The 10,438-nt window shown below is 51.1% G+C and overlaps 1 protein-coding gene across 1 annotated transcript; it reads left to right on the top strand.

Annotated features, from left to right (window-relative positions):
- Window positions 1–500: 500 nt before the first annotated feature.
- On the top strand, window positions 501–818 carry LOC126108337 (uncharacterized). Its single transcript, XM_049913553.1, has one exon. The coding sequence runs from the start codon at window positions 501–503 to the stop codon at window positions 816–818; it is 318 nt and encodes a 105-aa protein (XP_049769510.1).
- The last annotated feature ends 9,620 nt before the right edge of the window (window positions 819–10,438 follow it).

The following is a 10,438-nucleotide window of genomic DNA, read 5'->3' as shown; positions in this document are numbered from 1 at the left end:
ACAGGATGCTGAGGTCACAGGAAGTGACTCCTCGGAGTGAATTAGGAGAAAAAGTTGAAACAGCTGGTAATGAGATGCAGTGCACCAATTCTTAACGGGAAGCGGCTGCAGATTTCGATAGTGGGATACTGGTATGTGTCTGTGATACGCTGGTTGATCGGTATCGTAGAGGGAAGATTTCTAGATTTGTAACTCGTGGCTGGGCGGAAGTGTATTGAGAACTGCTTGCAGTGTGGCGTCTGTGACGGTTTCTTTCATTCGGTGTGTGTGTGTGTGTGTGTGTGTGTGTGTGTGTAGTGGAGTGAGAGAGTGTCGATGAATTGTGCAGGAGCCTCTCTCAAGAGGAGAGAGGGAGGAGGCTGATAGAGGCGGCCAGGCAGGGCGCGGCGGAGCAGCTGCGCGAGTTGCTGGCGGCGGGGGCGGACGTGGGGGCGAGGGTGCGGGTGTTGGGGAGCAGCCGGACCGCCCTGCACCTGGCAGCAGAGAGGGGTTCCGTGGCGATGGCCAGCTGCCTCGTCAGCGCCGGCGCGGAGGTCGACGCCAGGACCAGCCTGTATCAGCGCACGCCCCTGCACTTTGCTGTACTGTATGGCCACGATGGTGTGGTGCGGCTGCTGGTCGGCGCCTCTGCTGACCCCAACGCCAGGGATTACGTGGGGCAGACGCCGCTGCACTGGGCGGCAGAGTGGGGCCAGGCAGAGGCGGCGGCTGAGCTCCTCCTGGCGGGGGCGGACAGGGGGGCCCGGGATGACAAAGGCAGGACCCCCCTGGACCTCACCAGGAAGCAGCAGCTGGTGGATATGCTGACACAACGCTGACATACGGCATTCAGGAAACACAATCAGTTACATCATATGTGTTGGTCTTTCAAATAAAGAATACAAAAAATCAATCCTTTGTTCATTTATTTGTACATATCATTTTCTGCTGTGTATGACAACTCCGGTAACACCGTGACAACTGCAACGACGAGAGATACCCTTCAGTCTGTAAAATACTTCACGATCAGTTTTTGCAAAAGGTGAGTAATAACTGAAAAACACTTCACTATTACTGAGCATCACTTGTCTCTCCCAAGATTGTCTCCCTCACGGTGTACAACATATGCAAGAAACTTACAAGAACACAGCAGACATCTATCACTACCACCTGCATTTGAAAACGTCAGCACTCAATCTCTTTGAAGACACGAATGGCGCAATATTGTTGGTTGTCTACCACATCACACAACTGCATTAACGTTCCTTGTTCGAACCAGTCCACTACATTACCCCATTACTGGACACTATATGCTGCTAGCATGTGTGGTGTTATGTTACAGCAGCATAAACTGCACCATAGTCAGATTACTGGCACACAAGTCGTTCAATCAGAATGTCTTTAGTTGCGATCTCACGCCCAGTGTACCTGCGTATCTCCAGTAGGCAAATACTTGCCGCCTTTAATTGCAGCCTCACATTGGTAGCAAGAGTTACACCACATACTGGACAACACTGCACACGGAACGAGTCACACATCAGGCAGATTCGTAGAGGTCACGCTATCACGAATAGTAAAATAGATAAAATTCTCTACTTTGGCCAACAAATCGAGCAAGTGCTTCCAACTGTTGATGAGATTCTAATGGGCGACTTGCTGTTACGTTAATTCAATGTAGGTGTGACTGCCGATGTAAATTACACAGTTTGCCATACTGTCGCCATCTGTACATGAGTGTGTCGTTATTTCGTAACTTTCGTCACCTGAGTCTACGACGTTTAATAAAAATGACGGAACCAATAGTGGGGATGTCAAAAACGAAACGCACTACGACAACTAACTTTTAAAAGACGGTTCCCCTGACAACAGTGCTACACTGAAGCGAATAGCTGGTGGCTACATAGAGGGAAGAGATACATGTCCAGTGTGCACAGAAGAGGTTCTTATAAAGTGCCAACCGATGTGAAAGACTCATAAAATGTTGACGTCGAAAGTGAACTGGCCGGATTGAGCGTGGGAGGTTCCATTCCCTATCGACAGCAACAACTTATTTTTCCAGATTTTACGTTTCAATGTGACGCTGCATCTAAGGGAACAGTGCGGAATACAGCAGCGGCGGCGGCGTCCGAGAAGGCGTTCCCCGCGCATGCGCCGGCAGCGGACTCGCCGCGCGGCGTGACGGTGAGTGGCTGGGGTGAGGCTCGCGAGCCAGCCGTGGGGCCGCCAGAGAGACTCGCGCCCGCCAGCCTCCAGCACTCGGCTGCGAGGCGGACCTGCAACTTCCCCTCAGCCAGCATCGGCCGCCAGGGCCCACCTGTGGCGCAGCAGGCGGTCACGTGTGCAACCGCCACACCCACACATTCACACCAGGTTATGATCGGAAACAGAAAACACACTAAATTTTCTGAATCTCGCCGTTCGAAAGAGAAACACCGCACATGGCTTCACAATATTCGGGAAACCGACAGCCACGAAGCATCGCCGTTCACAAACTGCCGAATCACCCGGTGGCGCACGAACTTCAGATTCGGACTGCACAGATTGAACGGAACATCCGTAAGCAAACACCATTACACAAAGCAGCTACACACAATAAAACATATAGGAGAGGAAAAGAGTGGCAAGTCCCATATGGTCGAGAAATTAAACCAACAAATTAGTGGAGAGAAAAGGAACACACACTCGCGCATAGGGAGGGAGGGAGTGACAGACAGACAGAGAGAGAGAGAGAGAGAGAGAGGACAATATTCAAATTCGTCGGCGAATACTCTCCACAAGAAATGAACGCCAATGGCGTTGGCAAACACAACTGTGTGTGTGTGTGTGTGTGTGTGTGTGTGTGTGTGTGTGTGTGCAGTGCCCTCAGAACGCAGAGGAAGAATGTCGCAACAAAACCTGACTAATAACAAATATGTAAGCAAAATATTTTGATAGGCCAAAATCATGTCGTTTAATAATCAAGAGATGTGTTAGCTTGCTGATAAATTTCATATTTAGAGCGTTGACTTTGCAGATGACAAGCAATCATTGCAGGACACCACACAGATAGTCCTGCAAAACTGCGTAATGTAAAAATTTCGGTAAGGAGAAAAACGATCAAAAACTTTCTTTAAGGCTCACTGTGTTGCATCAATTAAAACATAAAATACGGTCACTTTCTACAGCTTACAATAACCACATCTCACTCTGGATAGCACAGAGGTGCCCCCCCCCCCCTGCGGGTCCGGGGATTAGAATAGGCCCGAGGTATTCCTGCCCGTCGTAAGAGGCGACTAAAAGGAGTCCATCCCCCTCACGGGGGTAGTTAGCGCCTGCGTCCGGAGACGGATGGTTCCACGACCTATAATCGTCGTCTTTTTGGTTTTTCACTTCTCGTTTCTTCCTTCCTTTTGTTGGTTCCTTTCTTTGCTCTTCTCCACCTCACTGTCTTCCTTACTCTTTCCTTTGACTTCTCCTTGCCTTCTCATTGCCTTTTCTCCTTGCCTTCTCATTGCCTTTTTCTCCTTGCCTTCTCATTGCCTTTTTCTCCTTGCCTTCTCATTGCCTTTTTCTCCTTGCCTTCTCATTGCCTTTTTCTCCTTGCCTTCTCATTGCCTTCTTCTTGCCTTCTCATTGCCTTCTTCTCCTTGCCTTCTCATTGCCTTCTTCTCCTTGCCTTCTCATTGCCTTCTTCTCCTTGCCTTCTCTGGTCTCCGCCTTGGCGTTTGAGACAGTCTGTCCTCTTTCTCCCTCTCTCTCTTCTTTTTCCTCTTCTTCCTTCCTCCCTGTGCGTGCCTGAAGGCCGACCCACGCGTTCGCACGCGTAGCCGGTGACGGGGTAACGCGTAAGTCCCCGCCCTGGGTAGACATGTAAGGCACGCGCGTACCCCCTGGTAAAGGCCAGGCCCGGGGAGGGGTGATTGCCTGAGCTGATACCTTCTGACCATGCCGATTGGTCCCTCCGTCTGTTTCTCGGGAGGTGTGACCTGAGGTGTAAACATTCACCTAAGGTGGGAGTGCCCTCTGAGAGGGTCCCCACAAGGAAGGAGCGCGCCATCGGAGACGCTGGCAATCATGGGGGATTCCTCCGCAATGGATTCTATTCCATCTCTCTCGACTTCGACCCAAAAACGGAAACGTGACCCAGCCAACAGTGACAAAAGTACAACCGCCTGCCCCACAGTTCCTCGTAGTTTCTCGATCTGAGGACGGAAAGGATTTTTCCTCTGTCAACCCTTTCGTTATTCAGAAGGGCGTAGATGCCATAGCCGGATCTGTCAAATCTTGTACCAGGTTGCGTAACGGCACCTTATTACTAGAAACTGAGAGTGCCTTTCAGGCACAAAAACTGCTTCGGGCCACCCTCCTGTACACGTTCCCTGTCCGGGTGGAGGCCCACCGAACTTTGAATTCGTCTCGTGGTGTAGTCTATACTAGCTCCCTCGACGTATTGACTGACGAGGAGCTTCAATGTTTCCTCGCTGAGCAGGGCGTGACGGCTGTCCATCAGGTCATCAAAAAGGTCGACAATGACCTTGTACCGACCCGGACACTTTTCTTGACCTTCGATAGTGTTAAGCTGCCATCGCGCATCAAGGCGGGCTACGAGGTTATTTCTGTTCGCCCCTATGTCCCGACACCTACGTGCTGCTACCAGTGTCAGCGTTTCAATCACACTCGACAGTGTTGTTCCAATGCGGCTAAATGTGTCACTTGTGGCAGGGATGCCCATGAGGGTGACTGTCCACCTCCGTCTCCTCGTTGTGTGAACTGTCAGGGTGACCATGCCGCATCCTCCCGCGACAGTCCTGTCTATAAGGAAGAACGCTGTATCCAAGAAATTCGGGTCAAAGAGAAAGTGTCCACCTCGGCTGCTCGCAAGCTATTGGCTAGTAGGAAGCCCACGCTGCTCCCGGCGGGGAAATACAGTACTGTCCTCGCCTCTCCTCGGACTACCCGGGAGGTAGCAACCCAGACATGCGATCTGACCTTCAGCACCACGGTCGTCCTTTCGGCCAGTGCTAAGATCGCGCGGTCCACGTCTCCTCTTCCTCCCATCACCCCACAGACACCGGCCCCTTCCAGCTTCTGCTAAGTCGAAGACCCCGAAGTCAGATGCACGGGCCTTCAAGAAGGAACCATCCCGTGCAGACTTCCTCCGTCCCTCGACCTCCCAGCCTTCGACCGGTACTTCCACCAAACGTCCTTCTAAAAAGGCGCATAGGAAGCACAGTTCTCCTTCTCCGCCACGGCGCATTTCTTCTCCTGCGCCACCCAGCGGTTGCCGCCCCAGGCCGTCATCCGTTTCGCCTGGCCGCACCGCTGGTAGCCGTACATCTGGCCGTTCACCGGCGGAGGAAGCTCCCCCTCCCGGCCATCCTCCCGAGATGGCCGATGACCCTATAGACCCCATGGACGATGACTGTCCGCCTACTGATAGCGGCGGCAGTGCTCGCTCGAAGCCAGGCCCTAAGCGGCCTTCGAGGTGACCCCTTCCCTCATCTTCCTTTTCTTACGATGGCACTTGTTCACTGGAATATTCGCAGCATTCGCTCCAACCAAGAGGACTTGAAGTTGCTGCTCCGCTTGCATCGTCCGCTCGTCGTAGCCCTCCAGGAAACGAAGCTACGCCCATGCGATCAAATTGCCTTGGCACACTACACCTCTGTGTGTTTCGACCTCCCCCCTGTGGTAGGGTTCCCAGCTCATGGAGGGGTTATGTTGCTGGTCCGGGATGATATTTACTACGATCCCATCACGTTGCACACCGGCCTGCAGGCAGTTGCCATCCGCATTACTCTCCCCACTTTTACGTTTTCCTTTTGTACCGTTTACACTCCATCGTCATCTGCCGTTACCAGGGGAAGACATGATGCAACTTATTGCTCATCTACCTGCACCATTTTTGTTAACTGGAGACTTCAATGCCCACCATCCCCTTTGGGGCTCTCCAGCATCCTGCCCGAGGGGCTCCTTGTTAGCAGACCTTTTCAACCAGCTCAATCTTGTCTGCCTCAATACTGGCGCCCCTACTTTTCTTTCGGACACATCTCACACCTATTCCCATTTAGACCTCTCTGTATGTACTCCCCAACTTGCACGCCGGTTTGAGTGGTATGCACTTGCTGATACATATTCGAGCGACCACTTCCCGTGTGTTATCCATCTCCTGCAGCATACTCCCTCTCCGTGCTCCTCTAGTTGGACCATCTCCAAGGCAGACTGGGGGCTCTTTTCTTCCAGGGCGACCTTTCAGGATCAAACCTTCACAAGCTGCGATCGTCAGGTCGCACACCTCACGGAAGACATTCTCGCTGCTGCTGAATATTCCATCCCTCACCCTACTTCTTCTCCACGTCGCGTACCGGTCCCCTGGTGGACCGCAGCATGTAGAGACGCTTTACGTGCTCGTCGACGTGCTTTACGCACCTTTAAATGCCACCCTACAGTGGCGAATTGTATTAATTATAAACGATTACGTGCTCAGTGTCGTCGTATTATTAAAGAAAGCAAGAAAGCCAGCTGCGCTGCTTTCACAAGCACCTTCAACAGTTTTACTCCTTCTGTTGTCTGGGGTAGCCTGCGCTGGCTATCTGGCACTAAGGTCCACTCCCCAGTTTCTGGCTTGAAGGTCGTGAATGAAGTCCTTGTGGCCCCTGAGGCTGTCTCCAATGCCTTCGGCCGCTTTTTCGCAGAGGTTTCGAGCTCCGCTCATTACCACCCTGCCTTCCTACACCGCAAACAGGCAGAGGAGGCTAGGCCACCTGACTTCCGCTCCTCGAGTTGTGAAAGTTATAATGCCCCATTCACCATGCGGGAACTCGAAACCGCACTTGGCCGATCACGGTCCTCCGCTCCAGGGCCTGAGTCTATTCATATTCAGATGCTGAAGAACCTTTCTCCTGCGGGTAAAGGTTTTCTTCTTCGTACATACAATCGCATCTGGATTGAGGGACATGTTCCCGCATGCTGGCGCGAGTCTATTGTTGTCCCGATTCCTAAGCCGGGGAAGGACAAGCACTTGCCTTCCAGTTATCGACCTATCTCGCTTACCAGCTGTGTCTGTAAAGTGATGGAGCGAATGGTTAACTCTCGATTGGTTTGGCTGCTCGAGTCTCGACGCCTACTTACCAATGTACAATGTGGATTTCGTAGGCGCCGCTCTGCTGTTGACCATCTGGTTATCTTGTCGACCTTCATTATGAATAACTTCTTGCGGAAGCGCCCGACCGCGGCTGTGTTCTTTGATTTGGAGAAGGCTTAAGACACCTGTTGGAGGGCGGGCATTCTCCGCACCATGCATACATGGGGCCTTCGCGGTCGCCTCCCTCTTTTTATTCGTTCCTTTTTAATGGATCGACAGTTCAGGGTACGTGTGGGTTCTGTCCTGTCAGACACCTTTCGCCAGGAGAATGGGGTGCCACAGGGCTCAGTTTTGAGCGTCGCTCTCTTCGCCATCGCGATCAATCCAATAATGGATTGCCTCCCAGCTGATGTATCAGGCTCTCTTTTTGTGGACGATTTTACCATCTATTGCAGCGCGCAGTGTACACGTGTCCTGGAGCGCTGTCTTCAGCGTTCTCTTGACCGTCTTTACTCCTGGAGTGTCGCCAATGGCTTCCGTTTTTCTGCCGAGAAGACGGTCTGTATTAACTTCTGGCGCTACAAAGAGTTTCTCCCACCGTCCTTACGACTCGGTCCCGTTGCTCTCCCAATCGTGGAGACAACCAAATTTTTAGGCCTTACATTTGACAGGAAACTTAGCTGGTCTCCACATGTCATATTTGGCCGCCCGTTGTACCCCTTCTTTAAATGTCCTCCGTGTTCTCAGTGGTATGTCGTGGGGAGCGGATCGAACCGTCCTACTTCGTCTATATCGGTCGATCGTCCGCTCCAAGCTGGATTATGGGAGCTTCGTATACTCCTCTGCACGGCCATCCATCTTACGCTGCCTCAACTCCATACAACATCAGGGTTTACGACATGCGATCGGAGCATTTTATACCAGTCCCGTAGAGAGTCTTCATGCTGACGCTGGCGAATTGCCACTCACCTACTGGCGTGATATACTGCTTTGTCGGTATGCCTGTCGGCTACTGTCAATGCCCGAACATCCGTCTTATCGTTCCTTTTTTGACAACTCTCTTGACCATCAATACGGGTTGTATGTCTCTGCCCTGCTACCCCCTGGAGTTCGCTTTCGTCGCCTCCTTCAACACCTTAATTTTTCACTCCCTGCAACCTTTCGAGTGGGCGAGAGCCACACGCCACCTTGGCTCCAGGCTCAGGTCCGCGTTCACCTTGACCTCAGCTCGCTCCCAAAATAGGTTACCCCCGGTTCGGTCTACCACTCCCGTTTTTTGGAACTTCGTTCGAAGTTCATCAACATGACTTTCATTTATACAGATGGCTCTAAGACCAATGACGGGGTCGGGTGTTCCTTTATTGTCGGGGCACAAAGTTTCAAATACGGGCTTCATGGCCATTGTTCGGTCTTCACAGCTGAGCTCTTTGCCCTCTACCAGGCTGTTCTTTACATCTGCCGCCACCGACATTCTGCTTACGTCATCTGCTCAGATTCCCTGAGCGCCATCCAGAGCCTCAGTGATCCGTACCCGGTTCACCCTTTCGTACACCGGATCCAACGCTCTCTTCAGCAGCTGGTGGACGTCGGTTCTCCGGTTAGCTTTATGTGGGTTCCTGGCCATGTCGGTATCCCTGGGAACGAAGCTGCAGATGCCGCGGCCAAGGCTGCGGTCCTCCAGCCTCGAACAGCTTCTTGTTGTGTCCCTTCGTCCGATTTTAGCAGGGTTATTTGTCGGCGCATTGTGTTGCTGTGGCATGCCGATTGGGCTGCACTTACCGACAACAAGCTTCGGGCCTTAAAACCTCTTCCCATGGCTTGGACGTCCTCCTCACGCCCTTCTCGGCGGGAGGAGGTCGTTTTAGCTCGGTTAAAAATTGGACACTGCCGGTTCAGCCATCGCCATCTGCTGACGGCTGCGCCGGCGCCGTTCTGCCCATGTGGGCACTTGCTGACGGTTAGACACATTTTAATGTCCTGTCCAGATCTTAACACACTGCGCCTCGATCTTAACCTGCCAAATACTTTCGATGCCATTTTAGTGGATGACCCACGAGCAGCTGCTCGTGTTCTTTGTTTTATCAATTTGACAAACCTCGCTAAGGACATTTGATGATGTTGTTTTTTAATCCTATGCCTGTAAGTCTGTCTTTTATCGTGTTTTCCCTTTTAGTTGTTGTTGTCAACTTGTGCCTCGCGGTGCATTCTTAGAGTAGTCAGGGCGCTAATGACCATTGAAGTTGTGCGCCCTAAAACCACAAAAAAAAAGAAAGAACAGAGGTGCCGAAACATGTTTGGGTAACAACAAAAATTAGTGTTTCATCATAAAAGGGAACCCGATTTCAATAATATATGTATATATTCGCCGTTTACTGTAAAAGTTATTTTCACAACTACAGTGTCGTCTTCTGGCTCTGAAAAAGATTTCATCTCGGCACATGTCAGACTTTAAACTCCTGCGACACACACACACACACACACACACACACACACACACACACACACACGTCCCGATTTTTAGTAACTTAATGTGGTGAACCGTTTCACCTATTTAAATGATAACTGTTTTACTGCATTCTTTAATAAATGTACTTTGATGGCGTCTTGGAATTCACTACAAATGTGTTAACAACTCTCACCACCAAATTACACACGCAGATCGCCTGCCTGCATCTAAATAGCTGTCCGTTCTGCTGCAAGAACTGCCCAAGTGGCCATATCAGCGAGAGACGTACGAAGAACAAGCAGGAGGGATTGCGATGCGTCGGCTCATTAACATCGTACAGGAAATAGTCAACTGTAGCAGTCTCGGGTGGCAAGTTACGGTGTGTTTATTGCTTTCTTCAGAGTCGTGGCTACATTCAGAAACATGTACGGAGATTTGGTACCAAATGGGGGTCTTGCGCATAAAAAAGCGTTCGGAAGAAAAGTAAGGAGTAAATATTTGTACAAAGATCGGATGTTGAAAAATTACAGGGTGTATACGAGCCAGGACAACCTGAAATCTGGGAAGAACCCGGGAATTTTTTCATTGTTTTAGTTTTCAGATAAATTTTTGTAATTTTGGCTGGTAGGAACTGATTCTCTGGCAAAGAATGCTACTGTATCCCGCTACTGGAGAATGAAACATAAACGGGAGGGAAAAAATAAATCTTTAGTTGCAGAGGAAATGCGCCATTTACAACAAGAAAATACAGCTAAAAATATGTCAAAGGCCTTAGGGCGAAGACGACGTGATACTTAGTAAAAATAAACTCCTTTCTGTCCGTGACGTCACAGCTGCTTACGTCAGGTTCATCTGGGCAGTCGCCAGCGGGCTGTTGCGCATGCGCAGTTGACTCGCCTGCGAGCAGTACCTTCGCCCGCCCCCCGCTGCTCGGACTGCTCCGGCTAGTG

The sequence above is a fragment of the Schistocerca cancellata genome, chromosome 11 (genome assembly GCF_023864275.1).
Source record: "Schistocerca cancellata isolate TAMUIC-IGC-003103 chromosome 11, iqSchCanc2.1, whole genome shotgun sequence".
NCBI classification, from domain to species: domain Eukaryota; kingdom Metazoa; phylum Arthropoda; class Insecta; order Orthoptera; family Acrididae; genus Schistocerca; species Schistocerca cancellata.
The sequence above is the reverse complement of the archived record's forward strand: the minus strand, read 5'-3'. Positions and strand labels throughout refer to the sequence as shown.